Source organism: Poecilia formosa, unplaced genomic scaffold, assembly GCF_000485575.1.
Source record: "Poecilia formosa unplaced genomic scaffold, Poecilia_formosa-5.1.2 Scaffold40, whole genome shotgun sequence".
In the NCBI taxonomy this organism is placed as follows: Eukaryota; Metazoa; Chordata; class Actinopteri; order Cyprinodontiformes; family Poeciliidae; genus Poecilia; species Poecilia formosa.
Genome location: NW_006799979.1, coordinates 1,696,698 through 1,714,051, shown reverse-complemented (window position 1 = coordinate 1,714,051; position 17,354 = coordinate 1,696,698). Strand labels below are relative to the sequence as shown.

The following is a 17,354-nucleotide window of genomic DNA, read 5'->3' as shown; positions in this document are numbered from 1 at the left end:
ACTGGAACAGGCAGAGAAAACCAGAAATCATCGTCGGCCGAAAAAAAAAAAAGTCTGATTGATGAGTCTGTGGCTACATGAAAACACTCTTTTCCTGGATTATTGGTCTCCATTTCCTGTCCCTTTGGCACGACACAGAAAACAGGTCGGACACGTGTAATTGTGTTATAGCTGACCTGCTGCAGATACAGCACTGATGTCGAGGGTGTGAAAAAGCTTTTTATCAGGCCGGATCCAATAAGACCCAAAGGTGTTTTAGTTTTTGTTTTTTGCAAATTAGCTATAAAAATTTATAAACTAGTTAAAAACATAATTTTTTTCCACAAACAGATATAGATGTGGACAAATTTCTTGGATCACTGGTGGAAAATAAATTAGACTTTTGTTGCAGTCAAATAATCTGAAACTGAAGATTTAAGAAAAATCAAGACTTTGACTTGATCATGTTGGTTTAGTGGAGGGGGAAATAAATCCATCATATATTTGCAAATATTCATTTAATATAAATGTAATGCATGTCTGGAATTTGTGCTTTACTTTCAAAACTATTCTATTTGTAAAAAAGTTGAATTAAAAAAACTATACATTTCTGCTTCCTTGGTGTCTAAACATGACAGCACACACACTTCGACCCTTTTCTGCCAAGTTTCTATAGCAACAGTTAAATGGTACGTTGATTTATTTGGGAGTGAAGTCACCAAAAAGCATCTTCTGTCCTACCTTCACAAGCAGCATGTGGAGTTTTTCAAACTCTACTACAGCTCAAGATTATGAAACACTCCAAGTGAGGTTGGCATAAAACTATGAATGATAATGTGAAGAAGCGCATCCTGCCCGCTGTTAAGATACAGCGCAGAATCCATGATGCTATGGGCCTGTTTCCATTCTTTAACTCCATTGAGAGAGATTTTGTGACAAGGAATGAGCAAAGATTTTTCTTTTCTAACCTTGTTTTATCTTCTACGAAAAGTGCTTTCCTTTTTCAGAGAGTGTTTTGCGTACACATAAAAAAAAATCAATGTAAAGGTGCCAACCAATTCATCCACATCTGCAGGCTGCTCTAAAAGTCCATGTCTGAGTTTACAGGAAGTCGTTCACTTATCATTTCTGTTATTTGTGAGCTACAGTCCAAAAATCTCCGTAGAGCCAAAGATCTGTAGCCATTTTTAATTAATGGTAAGAGACAAACTACTGGCCAGGAATGTAAAAAATCAATATGTCTAGACAATTGTGAGGAGTTGCTTATTTAGCAGCAAAAGGTTACATAAAAGGACGAGTTCCTTCATTGTTTATGAGCTCCCACCCACCACTGTCCCGGTGGCATCCTGCAGATTTAAAGATCTATGTTTTTTTTCTTCTTCTTCTTCTTCTTCTTCGTTGGTTTGTTTGTAGCAATAAACTGCTTACTAATCAATAACCACAATAACCACAAGGTCATAAGAATGGATTTTTTTCTTTTTCTTAAAGTTTGGATTTATCTTTTTAATATTTGGTAAGATGTCTGTTTTCTGCCATCGTACGTTTTAATGCAGACGTCTTTTTAAATGAAGGGTTTGCTTTTGACGAAATGATAATTTCCTCTGACAGAAAAAGCTGTGACCATGGGATATGTGCACCCCGTACATACATGTACATACATACATACATGTACATACATACATACATGTACATACATACATACATGTACATACATACATACATGTACATACACACATCGTGGCTCGCACCCAAAACCACACTATCATCCCTGCTTTGGTTTCACAGATCACTGCTCAGTGTTACACCTCTCCAGCTCACACTGCCACTTTCTATTTCATCTAATAAAGGCCAAAGGGTGACAGGAAACAATGCACAGAGCTTCCAGTTTTCACAATACAACTCTGTGTCCAGTGTGATGGATTATCTATTTTCTATCAGGAAATAAAAAAATAAAAAAAACTTGATTTTTCTTTCTTTATTTCTTTCTTTCAAGCTAGAAATGGATAAAAAAAAATCACCCTTCTGTTTAAGAGATTTTTTTTTAATTTATGCTTTGTGAATAAAACTTTGATTACCATGATGAGGGTTTAGTCTGAATCTGTTTTATCCTTAAACAAAGTCTGTAATTGCTTGTTTAATCACGGCCCTGTGTTCTACTTTGACAATCAGCAGCATTCTACAAAAAACACAGTTTTTTTTTTTTTTTGTTGTTTTTTGTTCTGCCTGGGTGAGCAGAATCTGTTGTTTAGTTAAAGCTGGATGTTAAATCCTCTTAACAGCTTGAGGCATTTGCAACAAGGGCTTAAGTTGAGTTTCAAACTGCACCCTGGATGATGATGGTGATGATGCCCCCTCCCCTCCTCCTCCTCCCCAAAACACCAGGAATGACAATGAGCTCTATGGCAGTTCTGCATCTTTCTGCATGTAACAAGAAAATCAGCATCTTTTAAGGTTTTCCTCTCGCTCGTGGAAATCCCTCTCCGTCCTTATCTGGTCCATACGTTTCTCAGCGGAGACTTGCACTGGTCTTATGTAATCAATGTAATGATTTCAGTGACCTGCTGTCTCTGCTCTCTGCTTGCACTGCAGGGACTAAAACTGATGCTTAAAAAAATAAATAAAAAAAATAAAATAATAATAATAATAATAATAATAATAATAATAATAATAATCTGATCATTCTGAAATTATATTATTACATTAACAAGAGCTAGACACACTTCAGTAGTTTTCTCTTATAACTTTCCCCCCTCCTTTTTTAAAATAAAGACATTTTGGATTATTTGCAACTAAGTAGCCTCCTGTTTCCCGTCGTTGTGTGTTTATTTGATGCTGTCTAACAATTTCTGGCTACACTGAGACATTTGCTAAACTGTTCACACCTTGCAGGTTAGTCTACCGTCATAGTGATCATCATCCTTACCGTTCGACCGTCTCACAATATTCTCCAAAAAAGTATTCTGGGGGGCCACAAGTCCCCTCCGCCCCCCCGCCATGCTGCGGCTTCACTCAGTCCTCTGCAGATGAAAATGTACCCCTCAGTGCCTCGCTGCTCTTCATGCTTTCTCCTGTGTGCTTCTTTCTTTCTTTCTTTCTTTCTTTCTTTCTTTCTTTCTTTCTTTTATTGAAGGAGCTGCGTGCGTTTCGCGGACAGGAGCTGTCTGCTCTGCTTCGTTAGCCTCCTCCTCCACCTCCACCTTTTCCTCCTCCTCAGCCCGGTGGGATGCGTTGGCGCCTCACGCACCGCCTCATCGTGCAGGAGTGGAAAACAAGACCGGGACGCACCGCACTGCACTGTGCAGGAGGGGCAAGCCTGCGAGCCGAGCCTTGGAGGTCCAGGAGCGCCATCTGCCGAATCTGCAAAACAATAAAAAATATTTACACCTCTAAATGTTTATTATTATTATTATTATTATTATTATTATTATTATTATTATTATTATTATTATTATTTACAACCACAAGCTTCAATATATTTTATTGAGATGTAGTGAAAGTAATTTAAATATGTTGAAATAAATGAATGTGTTTGTCCTCTTTGTGCAAGTAAAATTCTGTAAAGTGTGGAGTGCATTTTGTATTTAGCCCCTTTTGTTGTGAGTCGCTCTGTTTCTTTCACAGCTCACCTAATTTCAGTTCTGCTCATTAATTAATATCAAAACAAATACAGTTGCTCTAGCTGTGACTCTATTACCCAGGGTAGCATTCAAAAGAAGTTGTAACATTAGCTAACGCTATAAGCGTTTCAGTGCTTGTTATTACATATACCAAACACTTGTCCTCATTCAAATAAATATTAAACAAACAAGTAAACATCCAGCTGTTTTTTGTTTCTGGACACTTGCCCAGGGCACAATTCAAAAGGGGATGGCCTGATCGCAATGAAAAATATATAACCTACTGCCTAATGTTTTAATGCGAATGATGTGACTATGAATTTTTCAGAATGCGAACAATACCTGACTGCCAAAAAACAAAGTTTTCATTGAATATGAATGTCTATGATTTTGATTTCCCTTATTTTTTAAAAGGGAAACCCAGTTTCCAAATGTAAATTATGAAGATACAAATTTATTTAAGTATAAATCAAAGTTTTAGCATTAACTAGCATGTACAGCAAATATTGCACATGCTAGTTATGGCCGTCATGACAGGAGGCTAAACGGGGCACCAAAGAGGGTAACTGGTACAAAACCAAGGAGATCCTTTTGAAGGGGGTCGACTGGATTCTCAATGAGATCAAGTTTGCCTTGTTGCTGAAAATGTGCTATATAAATAAAATTACCTTACCATACCTTATGATTGTTTCTTCAGAAATCTAAGTGATTCCAGATATTAATTATAAGAACATTAATTATAAGTGAAGTAATTCAAAGAAAAGCTGATCCTTAAACATTTTTCAGTTTATACAGTTAATATAAACAATTTTTTTTATGTAATATTTGATTTGACCTCTTTCTGTACACCGACACATTTTACTTCAGAATGTAAAGTGTGCTACCAATGATTTTACATTGTATGATTGTTTTCACTCACTTTTTATAAAACACACTTTGACAGAAGTCCATGTAAGCAGCGTGACCCTTGCAATGGAAGTCAAAATAAAGCTAACTAGGTTACTGAGTATGTCCATATAAAGGTAAGTTGTACTTCAAATCAATGTTTGCCTTGTGTGGCGTTCACTTGCAGACGGTCCTTAAATGGCAACAAGCGTGACCTGAATTACAAGCTCTTTCCTTATATTGCAGTTCTCACACGAAGGCAAGGCTTTATCACACGCGCCGTTTATCTCGTGCCATAAAAGCTGTTTTAGCACAGCAATGTGTTTAAAAATTATAAAATTCACTGGTTCAGATTCCAATCAACGCATACACTCTGGTCTGGATGAAAATGAAAACCCTACGATTTAAAAGTAAATTAGTCAATTTTTATAGTTATATAATTGAGACTGAGCTAAATAATTTCTCAAATGGTTCCAAAATACTTGAACTTGATCTTTAAAGATAATGGCTGAATGAATGTAACTGAACTTTTATTTATTTATTTTTAAATAAAGACTAAAATACAAATGACTTATGTTGGGCAGTTTAAATATAAAGAGGACAAATTACAAACCAACCTGTGACATAATTTTTTTATTGTTACAATCACACATGAGCAGTGTCTTAGACAGACAACATCTTTTACATCTTTTCAGACGAAATAGCCCGATTGACATCAATCAGGAAACAAACATTTTGTTGAGAAAACCAGTCTTTGCGTCTAAAAAGAATGAAAAAATCGGCCGCCGGCATTAACTCGACCATGTCTTGGTGATCCTCAGATGACTCAGGTGATCCGTTATGCGTTTGTGTTCGGGAAAGTTGGCGAAGTTGGCCGCCTTGATCTGCAGCCAGGTTTGGGCCCTGCGCTCGGCGGCGTGGCCGACCTCCTGCTCCTTCGTCAGGTACGGCCGGCTGAGCCAGTACTCGTTCTCAGCCTCGCGCTCCAGGTGGTTCACCATCTTGCTTTTCATCTGCCACGTGATCTGCCGCGGGCGGCGGTGCTTCCCGATCCACTGCTTCCCGGGGATACCTTTGCGCAGCAGCATGAGGGTGAGGAACATGGCGGCAGATTATCCGACCTGGAACGACGAGAGCCGTTAAAAACATTTGAAAACAATTTCACATTATTGGTTTGGACTACTTTAACTGGTTGAATTGTTTTTTCTTTTCCTCTGCTGCTCCTTTGAAATCAGTATTTTTGAAATTATTATGTAGTTTAGCAGTACACTACATATAACTGCTGCAATAAAGCAGGTTATTCAATAATTGGCAAGCAGTCCAAATCAGAGGAAGCAATGCAAGCACAAGAAAAAAACTACAAAATATAAATACAAATATTATTTAATGCTAATCATCTTGCTGCTGTGCAACGTTCAGTACTTTGATATTCATAATACTATAAGACACTTTGAAGCCTCTTAGACTTAAAAGAACACACTGGAGTTAGATTAATGATCCTTATGTCTCGTCAGACTTATTGCTGAATTTTACTAATTTTATGCCAGTCTTGACTTATTTTGCATCAGTTCTTAGGTTTAGGACACTTGAAGCATGTTCCAAGTAATAGGGGTAAATTCGGTGAACCTTGATTCGACATGTGTTTCATTCTGTTGGAAATAACCAGGACAAATGACACACAGAGCTTCACTGTCGACACCGTCTTAACTTTAGTAATATATTTCTTTGCATGCATTTTATATAATCGGCGTATATTTCATATGTCGCACAATTTAAGAAAAGTACCTCTTTCTGCTATTTTTGTCTTTCTTAATGGCAATTTTAATTTCTGTGGGACTGAGTGGGAGCATGCTCTATTTTGTTGTGCCTGCCAGGATAATGAAAATAAGGTCTATTCTCTGTAATAAGAATAAGTTTAATGGAAAGATAGGCGTGCACAAATTTTACCAACATAGTATGACAGTTTCATTTGCTGCCTGAAGCTTCATCAAAACTTATCTAGCCATCACTACTTTCTGATTTTGGAGTTTAGTATTTGTTTTACTGATGTTAACATATTACACATATTAATTGTTCAAACTAGAGCTGAACAGTAGCACTGTTTCTTATTATTGAGACAAAAAAATTATATAACAAAACTCACGTCAAAAGTCTCACTCTCAATGCAATAAATCTAGCTCATTTATTATTTTACTAAAAGCTGCCCTTTGCACACTGAGTCACAATGATGACCATTTTACAACAGGAAGATAGCGTGGTTAAAAAAATTTGACTTTATCTTTGTGTGTTTAGGAGGGTTATTGTGGGAAAGGGCAGAAGATGGGAAGAAATAAAATATTTACGCAGCTCGCACAGTTTTGTATGAAGTTTCGCATAAAACTAATGCAAAACAGAGCTGGACAAAGCAGCTTTAGCATTTTAACACTCTGTCTAAAGCTACAAGCTAAAGCTGAATTAGCAGCAACAAGGACAAACTAAAACAGAATCATTTAAAACTTAAAACAGAAACCATACTGTAAGAGACAATTGTGTTATTTCCCCCACCTTTAACAAGAGTTGAATACAGTCAAATCTTCGACATTGAGGTAGAAACACGGCTAGAATTAAATAAGACAAGTCAACATCCAAAATGTGACAGCTAGCTAGCTTCAGGGGTCATTTGTAATATTTCCGGAGCAGCGGCGTGTCGCTGGAAACCGAGTCGGCTCGATGTGTTGATTCATTCAAATGAACGACGAAGAGAATGCATTGTTCAAATAAATATTACTTTTCACATGATTAACTCGAAAATTATTTTGCATACATTTGTCTATATAAATATACCAAAACCTTATTTTTAAAAAACCAATAAATGACAGAGTCACTTGGGAACCGAAATAATCGGCTCTTTTTCTAGTGAGCCGACATAAATGATTCCGATCTCTAAAAAAAGAGCCTAAATTCCCATTTCGGTTCGGCGCAGGAGAAGATTCAAACACAAATTTAAAAAAAAGAAAGAAAATAAACTCTTTGTTCTTCTTTCTTTCTTTTTTTTCTTTCTTTCTTTCTTTCTTTCTTTCTTTCTTTCTTTCTTTCTTTCTTTCTTTCTTTCTTTCTTTCCTTTTTTTTGTCATAAACACCAAAATAAAGATTTAGGAAAAATTGTGTAAACATGTAATATTGCTTAATTGGTATTTGAGCCTAAATTTGTAAGGGATGAACCTGCTGAGGAAGATCATATTAATAATGTATTGGTTTGAAGCAAAAACATACATCTAAACGAATTAAATTAAAATAGAATGAAACCAGGCAAAAGGGCAAAGGAAGAAAGGTAAGTATGACGTAACCCTCGGTTTCATACCGCGGTAGTTTACCGACTCCGTTCAGTCGTGGCTTTAAAAAGCAGCTTGTTGGACCTCTCTCCTGCATGCTCTATTCTGAAAGAAGACAGCATGGATTTCCTGATGTTTTCAGCAACAACATGGACTTTAGTGGCTCTGGTTGTCACTCTGTTACTACTGTAAGTATTCTGCAGTATTGCATGTTTCCTTAACAGTCCAGGAAAAGAGTCTAATTCCTTCTGTCTCTTTCTTTTTCTCTTTTTTGGACATTAGATATGGAATCTGGCCGCACAGGTTTTTCAAAAAGATAGGGGTATCTGGACCGAGACCCCTGCCTTTTGCTGGAAATCTGATGGGTTTCTCAAAGGTAATGCGTAAAACAACCACAGAAAATGAAAAATGAAAGTGCTGATGAGCTTTATGGTTTATTACGTCCCGTTCTTCTGAAGGCAAACGTTGATTGTTCTAAAAAAAATTAAAATAAATAAACCTGGAGTTTTTCTTTACAACCATGTACTGTAATTATCTTCTTTAGGGACTACTTACCTTTGACCGGGAATGCCAAGCCAAGTATGGAGATATTTGGGGGTGAGTAGACAAAGAAATGAAGTTTGTTTATTTATGGAGCAGTTTGTGAATGTTTCGGCGCTGAACTCAGATTACTTGAAAAGCTTTTTAATCCAGTGACATGGATGTCGTTTATCAATTATTTAAGATTCTGTTTCGCAATGTTTAACTATGAATTTGAGCTGAAATGCATGCTTTGTCACGTACTTTATCAGAAGTAAGCTTGCAATCTTGTTTTCTTTCCCCATTTTTTAGTTTGTACGAGGGGAAAACCCCGCTACTGATGGTTGCTGACCCTGAGATAATAAAAGCCATCTTGGTGAAGGAGTGCTACACTGCATTTACAAACCGCAGGGTGAGATGCTGCATGAAACCATGGAAATCCAGCATTTTCAACTTGATTTTTAGGGAAGTGATACCTTTAGCTGACAGTCTTATAAAACCGACTGTTAATTGCTGTTTGCTACGATTAGAAACAACCTGAAAACACAAAATTAACTTCACAATTTTAATTTAGAGAAATGCATGTCATTGAAAAGGTCTGGATTTTGAGGTGTTTCTCAAAATTCGCCAAGGTTTATTAAACCTCTCTTAAGGATTTGAGAGGGGTCACAACCAAATCCCGCCCACACAGCCACAACATCTGATGCAACAGGAAGTAAAAGTCCATTTTACTGACCTGTTGAAACCTGTAGTGTAACAATGTCACACTGCAGGGAGTGTAAGAGTGTTACTGTCTCTGCTGCACATAAATTCAAAGCAACACTTGTCATGGCCTTGCTAGTTAATCGAATGTCTCCTGTTTTATATTTAATGCTAATATTTGTGTGTACAATAAAGTCATCTACTGGTCATAAACAGGGCAGCTCAGGGTACAAAAACAGGAAACTGTCTTTCACAGTTGACCTGGTAATAACCCTGGTGTTAGTCTGATTGTAGTTATACTGGTGTGGTACTTAGAAACACCCTAGCAAGCAACATGAAGTCTTACAGTCGGTACAGTTTCTCTAGGTATATCAAAAAAAGACAATGTTGTGGAAAAACTTAAATATTTCTGGTTATTCTGTTTAGGAAGTGAAGTTTATGTGTTACACAAATTCAACTTTCTGTGAAATATTCTAAGTCTTTTTTTTTTCTTTTAGTTTTCATGATTGTGACTGACAGATATTGAAAACCTGAAATTATTCTTATTGTTTTTTTGGCACATGGAGAAAAATGGGAAGGCTGTTAGCAGTCAGGTGACATGAAGGACAAATCTAAAACCAAAAAGACACATTTCTTATTTAGTCCAGTTAGTTAAAATGATTCTGGAGTTCAAAAAAAAAAAAAGTTTTTGATTAAGTTACACAATGTCCAGAATCTGCATCGTCAGCTGAAACTGGAATAATTAATCCATCTAAGTAAAGTGTGGTGACGCATAAAAGGCTACAGTGGAAGAGAGTCACGAGATTGGAGAACTGCCAAAGCTGAGCAGAGGCTTCGTCCGTTTACAGATTATCATCGGAGACGGCGGGCCTATGGACGATGCGGTCACAGCAGTGAAGGATGAAAGGTGGAAACGAATTCGTGCCACGATATCTCCATGTTTCACCAGTGGAAGACTTAAGCAGGTCAGGATCTACAGTGCTGCTCATAAATCACTTCTGCCCTGTGTTTCCCCCCCAAACCTAACTCATTTAATTACCTGTTACTACATTTTTTTTAACTCTTTCCTCTAGAGAATCAGGGTTTGAAAGCAAATAATGATTTGGCAAAACTAGATTAGAGATATCTGGAGATGTAATTTTACTGTCAAAATTCATTTAAGATATCTCCAAATGAATTAGAAATATCTTGAGCATAGATGACAAGCTATTACTCAGATCAGTGTTTTTCCAACGCTGGTCCTCAAGGCTCAATGCTCTGAGTGTTTTAGATGTGGGCAACTCAGATCGATCAGAAAACAATTAAGGTGTTTTCTGTAATAATAGACAAAACAAACTTAGCCTCACTTATTCATTTGTGTCTCTTTCTTCCAGGTTTTCCCTTTGGTTGTTCAATTTGCAGACAGATTCATGCAAAAACTTGGGCAAACAGATTTGAATGGGTCCATTGATGTCAAGAAGTATGTCGCATCCGTTATATTATCAGATAACGGACATTTTTATTTATTTTAAACAAACATTGTGAGCTCCTACCTCTTGGCTTTTATTTTTCTCTCTCTCAGATTGGTTGCACCATTCAGTTTGGACGTGGTGACCAGCGCTTCCTTCAGCGTGGAGATGGACTCCATCAACAACCCCAACGACCCTGTTCATGCTCAAATGCAGAAGCTCATGAACTTCAGGTTTTGGCCTTTTATCTTTGTGGGTACGTCAACTCGTTGCCTGCTAGTATCGCACAAACAAGTCACGCTTTTTTTAAATTTACCAGTTTCACTCTGCCTTCTTAGCGATTTTCCCCTTTGGTCGCCACCTGCTGAAACTCTTCAAAGTTGAGTTCATGCCCAAGTCCAGCGTGGACTTTTTCTACGACATCATTAAGAAATTTAAAGACCAGCACATCAAAGAAGATTCGGTAAGGGTTGACTGGAAAAGTTTTAGAAAGGTGACGGGTTTAGTTCTGAGTCAAATAAAGATAATAAAATAGTCCAAGCTGTTTGCTCACATGAACACACTCTGAAAACACTAAAATGATTTATTTATGTGAAACTTTAAACAATTTCTGTTTCCTATCCAGACTCGGGGAGACTTCCTGCAGGTGATGATCCAGAGTGAGATCCCAGAATCCGACATAAAGAGCGAACATGAGCAACCCAGTAAAGGTCTGAAAGTCACAGAAACAAAGTCTTATTTTACATTAAAACGATTTGTATCAAATTTTTAAAAGTCTTCTGTGTTAAATAATGAGCAACATGAGCTCACAGGTCCCATCTACAACAAATTTCAAAGGATAATTGACAAACGAGGAGAAGGGAAATAATTAACAGAAAGTTGGTGTAGTCTACTGTCATAAATGTAATAATACCATTAATGGTTAACTAGTTTCAGTGCAATACAAATAAACATGTCTCTCAGAGTAAGACATAATAATGAGGCACCAACTCTAAAAATCATCTTTCTACGCTGGAAATGTAGAGTTTTTTTATATGCCTCAGAAATTCAAAGTGTTTTAGTCTCAGAGACATGGGAGGCTGAAAGTCAATCTGCACTGACCAATATATACCAGCTGTCCATCGGATACAGAGCTCCACTTTGACTCAGACACCAGCAAAGAGAAAGTGGCACATCAACAAGGTCTTGTATTAATACAGATGAGCTAGCTGGATCGTTTCAGGCTGAAGATGGACTCAAAGTCAATTGCCAGTTTTCAGGAGACACTTCCTACAAGCTATGTAGGAATCAAATCTGCAATGTCCAAGAAAACCATCATGTTTTTATGCAGGGCATTGCTTTAGTTCTGCAAGCTAATATACTTAGACATAGACTTACTTTATTGCCATCACACAGAGGAAATGTATCAACAGAATGTTGTTGCTTGGCCACTGGAGTACACAGAAAAAATACTAAACTATAAGTGTGACTGTAAATGCATATAGAAATATAAAAATGTTGGTGCAAGTAAGAAAACAAAATAGTTGCCCCATCGTATTGACGATGGTAAAAATATCAAACAGTAGGAAAGCTTAAATAAAACGCATATCAGTGAATTACTATATGCTTGAAAAGTTAATTCATGGGAACCAAAACAAAACATTTACTCTACACAATGTGTACAACACAAAGTGTGTAACACCTCCATATATTAATTCAAAAAAGTTTGAATTGAGTAACTGATACAAACTCTGTGATGAAGTTATGTTTTATTAAGGTGCATCGATGTTTAATATTGCAGGTCTGACTGAGCACGAGATCCTTTCCCAGGCTCTGACGTTCATCTTCGGTGGCTACGAGACGACCAGCACCACTCTGTCTTACACCCTTCATAACTTGGCCACGAATCCTGAAGTCATGCAGATACTGCAAAAAGAAATCGACGGCTGTCTGAAGAAAAATGTAATTTACTTTGACATACTGGCTTTTTGAATCCAACAGGTGCTAGAATTTTTGTGCATGCCTTCCTTATTTACATTCAACTTTGTTTGACGGATCCAGGCTCCCATTTCCTACGAGGACCTGAACAGCCTGGAGTACCTGGACCAGGTGTTTTGTGAGTCGCAGCGTATGATTCCCACCGCGCCTCGACTTGAGAGGACATGCAAAAAAACGATGGAAATTAACGGTCTCACCATCCCAGAGGGAACGTTAGTTGGGATTCCAGTGCATTTGCTGCACAAGGACCCACGGTACTGGAGCTCGCCTGAAAGCTTCAAACCAGAGAGGTAAATAACAGAACACAGGGATTGGTACTGATATCTGAGAAAGAAAGCAATTTTCTCAAAACTGAATTGCTGTTTTAGACTTTTTTTTTAATTATCATTATTTTCGACTTCATAACTGGAAACTTTAATCTGGTCCCTGCAGGTTCAGTAAGGAGAATGAGAAGGATCTGAACCCGTACGCATACATGCCGTTCGGACTCGGCCCACGTAACTGTGTCGGGATGCGATACGCCATCCTTGTCATGAAGATGCTCATCGTGTGCATCCTGCAGAAGTACTCTGTGGAAACGTGCGCAGACACCATGGTAAGCCTGAAATAATTCAGTATAATTCAGTCGTTCTGCTCTGTTATCATGTCAGCGTTTCATTTCCATCTGTTTCCGTCTTCAGGTCCCAATTCAGTTTGACTGGAAGTTTCAACCAACTAAACCTGTGAAGCTGAAGTTTGTTCCCAGAGAACTGTAATTGCAATTACTTCAAACTTCTGGCCTTCTCGTCAAATATAATTTATTTTTGATGGGCCTGTAGGATTATTCTTCCTGTCCATGGTTCTGTACTGTTTAACGCTGATCAATTTGAATGTGTAATTCTTTCAGTCTATTTTTATACTGTCTTTATTCTCTATTTTTACCTGACATTAAAGCTTATAAACAGATTGTTGACCTGTAGAAACTCTCACTGGTGTTTTTGTCTTCACCTAACTGATCAAGCAGTTAATTTTCATTGCTGCTGCCAGTTGGAAATATGCCGAGTTACAATTTGTTTGCCTTCATTTAACTTCCTGTGCAGGTATAAATCTTGTTCATTCCAGAATGTAAATATATATATTTATATATATATATCCAGATAGAGCAGGAGCTGGGATGCTACTAACAGTCAGAGGAATAAGGAATAAGACAATAACCATAGATATATGTAAAAGTAAAAAAATGAAATCAAAAGTTGCTAATCTACATCTATCCTTTATTAACCAACACTAGCTTATCTACTTTATTGTTATTCTTCTTGTGATGAATAATAATAAGAATAATTACCACATTACACATTACCACATGCTTTTTATGCACTAAGACAGAAAAATTCACCTGAAAGTGAAAAGTAAAAGTGATAAAGTATAAGAACTGATAAAAACAAAAAACGTCACCAACTAAAATACCCACAAAGTACAATTTGTCTCTTCATTCCTCTGTATTTTTTTCCAATCTGATAGTGGAAATTCATACTTATTTATGCCACTACTCTAAGGTTTTCAATATAAAAAATAAACCACTGGATTTTTATCTTTAATGGCAACATATTTTGTTTCTATATTTTTAGATAAGTATCTAAACATAAAATCTGAACAGCAGAAGACGACAAAACCCTCCTGATATATTTTACTCAATATTGTAAGGAGGCTGTCAGTAAGCTTTTTTCAACACATTTTATTTAGGAACATATTTGGTTTTTCAATTTCAGTGCAAAGGGTTTATTACTTTCATTATCGTTTAATCATTGCACAAATAAATTGTGGGTACACCAAATAGTATTCCTGAAAGAAAGCACAGAAAGAAAATATACAACAGCATACAAGTCTGTTTTATACACGGTAGTCTAATTAAGGACACTGAACATTTACGATTGTTAGTTCGTTTAATAAAAATGGTCTGCTTAGCAATGGCAATGATTATTTCACGGGTAAAATGGTTATTACGGTAAAGGGCGGGAAGAGAAGCATACGCATTAATAAAAAGTATTAACAGTTCACTTGCCTTTGTGTTTCGTTATTGTTTTGGCTATAAACTCCAAGCTGAAGCGAGGAGGGATGTGAATGACTGAGTCGGTTCTATGTGCTGATTCATTCAGGTGAACGCTCGGACGAAAAACGAACAAAACAAACCCATAATTTACATAATTAAAAAAACTAAATAAAGTAACGTCACTACTTATGTTCGTACATGTTCACGGCAAAAAGGTGGTCTTAAAACTTAGAAATAAAGAGACCGTTTGAGAGCCGAAAGAGATGGGTCTTTTTGGTGACCTGAGCTAAATTATTCTGATCCGTGAAAAGAGCCGAGACACCCATTGCTTTACCCTGCAGCAAGAAGGGTACGTGATCTCAAAGCAACCGGCTTTAATATCATATCTCAAAATCCTTAAAACAGAATTGGACGTAGTTTAAATTTCATAAAGAAATTCTTTGTTGGGAAAGATTGGATGGAGCAGGAAGTTATCATAATGTGTCGTGTTTCAAGACTCCTCCCCGTACATGCAGGCTTTTAAAGAGCTTGTTAACTTCCCAGGTTTCAGTAATACAGAGAGGAGAAAATGGATTTTCTGCTGTTTTCCGCGACTACATGGACTTTAGTGGCTCTTGCTGTCACTCTCTTATTACTGTGAGTATTTGTACCCTGCTCTTATATTGTTTACCATGTACGAAAAAGAAAACTTACTACGTCGCATCTTTCTTTCTCTTTTTGAACATAAGGTATGGAATCTGGCCATACAGATTTTTCAAAAAGCTTGGCGTATCCGGACCGAGACCTCTGCCTTTTATTGGGACCCTGTTGGGTATCAGAAAGGTATTAGCCTAAGCGAACCGAGACGACTCTTTTAGAGACATTAGTTAATTCAAATAGTTCAATATGAGAAACGAAAGTCTTTTTTTTTTTCTTTTTACAACTTATGTAATGTCTGTTTTTCACCAGAAGCAAATATGTTTTATTCTCAGCTATTTCGGCTCCTCTTTAATGTTTCTGTGACTCCCTGCAGGGACTTAAGTTTGACATTGACAACAAGTCCAAGTATGGGGATGTCTGGGGGTGAGTTGAGGAAGAACTATTACTGCTTCCACTGAGAGACTCTTATTTCAGTAAATAGTTAGCAAAAATATGCAAACAAAAGTCAAACCTTTTTATTAATGCTTTTGCTCTGTTGACATTCTGAATAATCAAGCTATCTTAATACTGTTTTACGGTATTTTGTTGTCAATTCATACTGATACAGCTTTATGTAGCCCGTATTTTCTGTAATATTCCTCCTTTTTTCAGTTTGTTTGAGGGACGAACCCCAGTGTTGATGGTTGCAGACCCTGAGATGATAAAAGCCATCTTGGTGAAGGAGTGCTACACTGCATTTACAAACCGCAGGGTGAGATAATTATTTATCGTGGGGCAATAATTTAATTTGGCAGCTGTTTACAAATAAAATTATATCCACCTGATAAACTTCCATGTTAGATTTCCTGGAATTTCTGGCAAGATTTCCAGGAAACCTGTTTCCAAAGACTTAAGAAGGATTACATCCAAAACACTCCCACACACTCCCATCATATGATGCAAGAGGAAGTAAGGCTCTGATTCACTGACGTGACCTGGGAATATTACACTTTCACCTTGTCAGGGGTGGAAGTGCAACAATGAAACCTGAACGTCTCAAATGTCTCTGCTGCACTCTTTAACAATAAAGAGTTCATATTCTTAATAAATGAGATTAATTGTTTCTGAGTGAAAAAGGAAGTAGTCTGTGTAAAGTCTAAGCATGTCCTGCTGTTTTGTCCGTTTCCAGATTTTTTTTGAAGACAGTGGACCTCTGTATGATGCAATCACAGCGGTGAAGGATGAAAGGTGGAAGCGAATTCGCAGCACCATATCTCCATGTTTCACCAGCGGAAGACTTAAGCAGGTCAAGATCTACAATGTTGTTAACCAACTTCTACCGTTTTCCTTTCTTTATTTCTTTATATACACTTCTATGGTCTATGTTAATAACATTAATGGAAATGGACTGAAACTAATGTATTTACAGTTAAAAAAAAAAGATCAAAGTGAACGATAAAAATAGTCCAAAAATCGAATATGATCTTAATTTAACCTGGGACAGTTCCTACTAGTATCTCCTTCAAGAAAAGGGGGTCAGTAACTAGTTACGGTTACTCAGTTACATTTTCTTCAGTAACTTTTTGGTACGTTTTAGTAGTTTTACAACTCTGCACTTTTAACTTTTACTTGAATACTATTTTTATCAAGTATTGGTAAGTGTACACATCAGTTTTAAAATTTTACAAATGCATTAAGATCCATTAAGACTTGTGAAAATATAAGAGTTTTAAGGGCAATGACAGTCCACAGTGCACAATTTAGTTTTTTTTTTTTTTTTTAAGTCCGTCAACATTTCACACATTTTAATGAGAAAAATAATTTTTATCCACATCTGTGCGTTGCGAAAAGGTCTGCAACAGGGAGGAAGTCAGTTATTTTGTACTACAGCTGCAGTTTTGGTCGAGGCTTTTTCTGTGCATATAGGATGAATAACTTGGAGACATGACAACAATTAAGAAAAACATGAAAACTACAAATGTCACACGAATAGCAACAGAATAAATCAGAAACACCTTTTCTCTTCATTCGAGGTCGAGATCGAAAACATGGATCACCACCAAACTGCTCATGAAGGATATTTGCCCATATCTGGACTTGTATGATCCGTATATGAATATTCAGCGGGTGCAGCAAAATTGATCCGTAGCGCCACCTGTTGTATTCAGAGTTGCTGTATTGCCTTTCGTAGAAGCAATTCACAGCTAGATACAGTTTTAACTCTTTTTTTTTTTTTTTTTTTTTTTTCCTGAAGGTTTTTCCCTTGGTT

General features: G+C 37.0%; 4 protein-coding genes across 9 annotated transcripts in view; 2 read left to right on the top strand and 2 right to left on the bottom strand.

Moving 5' to 3' along the window:
* Positions 1–3,243, bottom strand: part of LOC103137472 (potassium voltage-gated channel subfamily H member 1-like) — a 37,320-nt gene extending 34,077 nt beyond the window's left edge. Inside the window, exon 1 of one of the 2 annotated variants that reach the window (XM_016670980.1) lies at positions 2,903–3,243. In XM_016670980.1, coding sequence (XP_016526466.1) covers positions 2,903–2,975 — 73 coding nt within the window. In that variant the 5' untranslated portion in view covers positions 2,976–3,243. The remainder of the gene's footprint in view (positions 1–2,902) is intronic. The other variant, XM_007551220.2, reaches the window with a different exon arrangement.
* A 1,811-nt stretch (positions 3,244–5,054) lies between these two features.
* Positions 5,055–7,179, bottom strand: LOC103137414 (ribosomal protein 63, mitochondrial-like). Its single transcript, XM_007551145.2, has 2 exons — positions 7,026–7,179; positions 5,055–5,602 (listed from the first exon to the last, which is right to left on the bottom strand). The coding sequence occupies exon 2, from the start codon at positions 5,582–5,584 to the stop codon at positions 5,273–5,275; it is 312 nt and encodes a 103-aa protein (XP_007551207.1). The 5' UTR covers positions 5,585–5,602; positions 7,026–7,179; the 3' UTR covers positions 5,055–5,272.
* Positions 7,180–7,828: 649 nt separating this feature from the next.
* Positions 7,829–13,394, top strand: LOC103137413 (cytochrome P450 3A30-like). 2 transcript variants are annotated; one of them, XM_016670978.1, is made up of 13 exons: positions 7,829–7,980; positions 8,075–8,168; positions 8,337–8,389; positions 8,624–8,723; positions 9,862–9,978; positions 10,387–10,472; positions 10,575–10,717; positions 10,800–10,954; positions 11,087–11,171; positions 12,242–12,402; positions 12,502–12,728; positions 12,871–13,033; positions 13,119–13,394. In XM_016670978.1, exons 1-13 carry the CDS (start codon positions 7,913–7,915, stop codon positions 13,191–13,193), a joined length of 1,527 nt encoding a protein of 508 aa, XP_016526464.1. In that variant the 5' UTR covers positions 7,829–7,912; the 3' UTR covers positions 13,194–13,394. The 2 variants fall into 2 exon arrangements, with proteins under 2 accessions (XP_016526464.1, XP_007551206.1); XM_007551144.2 differs by having other exon boundaries at positions 7,830–7,980; positions 10,800–10,924.
* Positions 13,395–14,783: 1,389 nt separating this feature from the next.
* The window catches only part of LOC103137412 (cytochrome P450 3A40-like), a 12,697-nt gene continuing 10,126 nt past the window's right edge, over positions 14,784–17,354 (top strand). For 2 of the 4 annotated variants that reach the window (XM_007551141.2, XM_016671024.1), the window contains exons 1-4: positions 14,786–15,103; positions 15,196–15,289; positions 15,480–15,529; positions 15,758–15,857. In XM_007551141.2, coding sequence (XP_007551203.1) covers positions 15,036–15,103; positions 15,196–15,289; positions 15,480–15,529; positions 15,758–15,857 — 312 coding nt within the window. In that variant the 5' untranslated portion in view covers positions 14,786–15,035. Of the gene's footprint in view, positions 15,104–15,195; positions 15,290–15,479; positions 15,530–15,757; positions 15,858–16,274; positions 16,392–17,354 lie in introns of all 4 variants that reach the window. The other 2 variants (XM_007551142.2, XM_016671025.1) reach the window with 2 other exon arrangements.

Coding starts and splice junctions, on each gene's coding strand:
- LOC103137413 (XM_016670978.1), top strand. CDS start 7,913: ATGGATTTCCTGATGTTTTCAGCAACAACATGGACTTTAGTGGCTCTG. Junction 10,473..10,574: donor GGGTCCATTGATGTCAAGAA/GTATGTCGCATC, acceptor TCTCTCTCTCAG/ATTGGTTGCACCATTCAGTT. Junction 11,172..12,241: donor ACATGAGCAACCCAGTAAAG/GTCTGAAAGTCA, acceptor TTAATATTGCAG/GTCTGACTGAGCACGAGATC.
- LOC103137414 (XM_007551145.2), bottom strand. CDS start 5,584: ATGTTCCTCACCCTCATGCTGCTGCGCAAAGGTATCCCCGGGAAGCAG.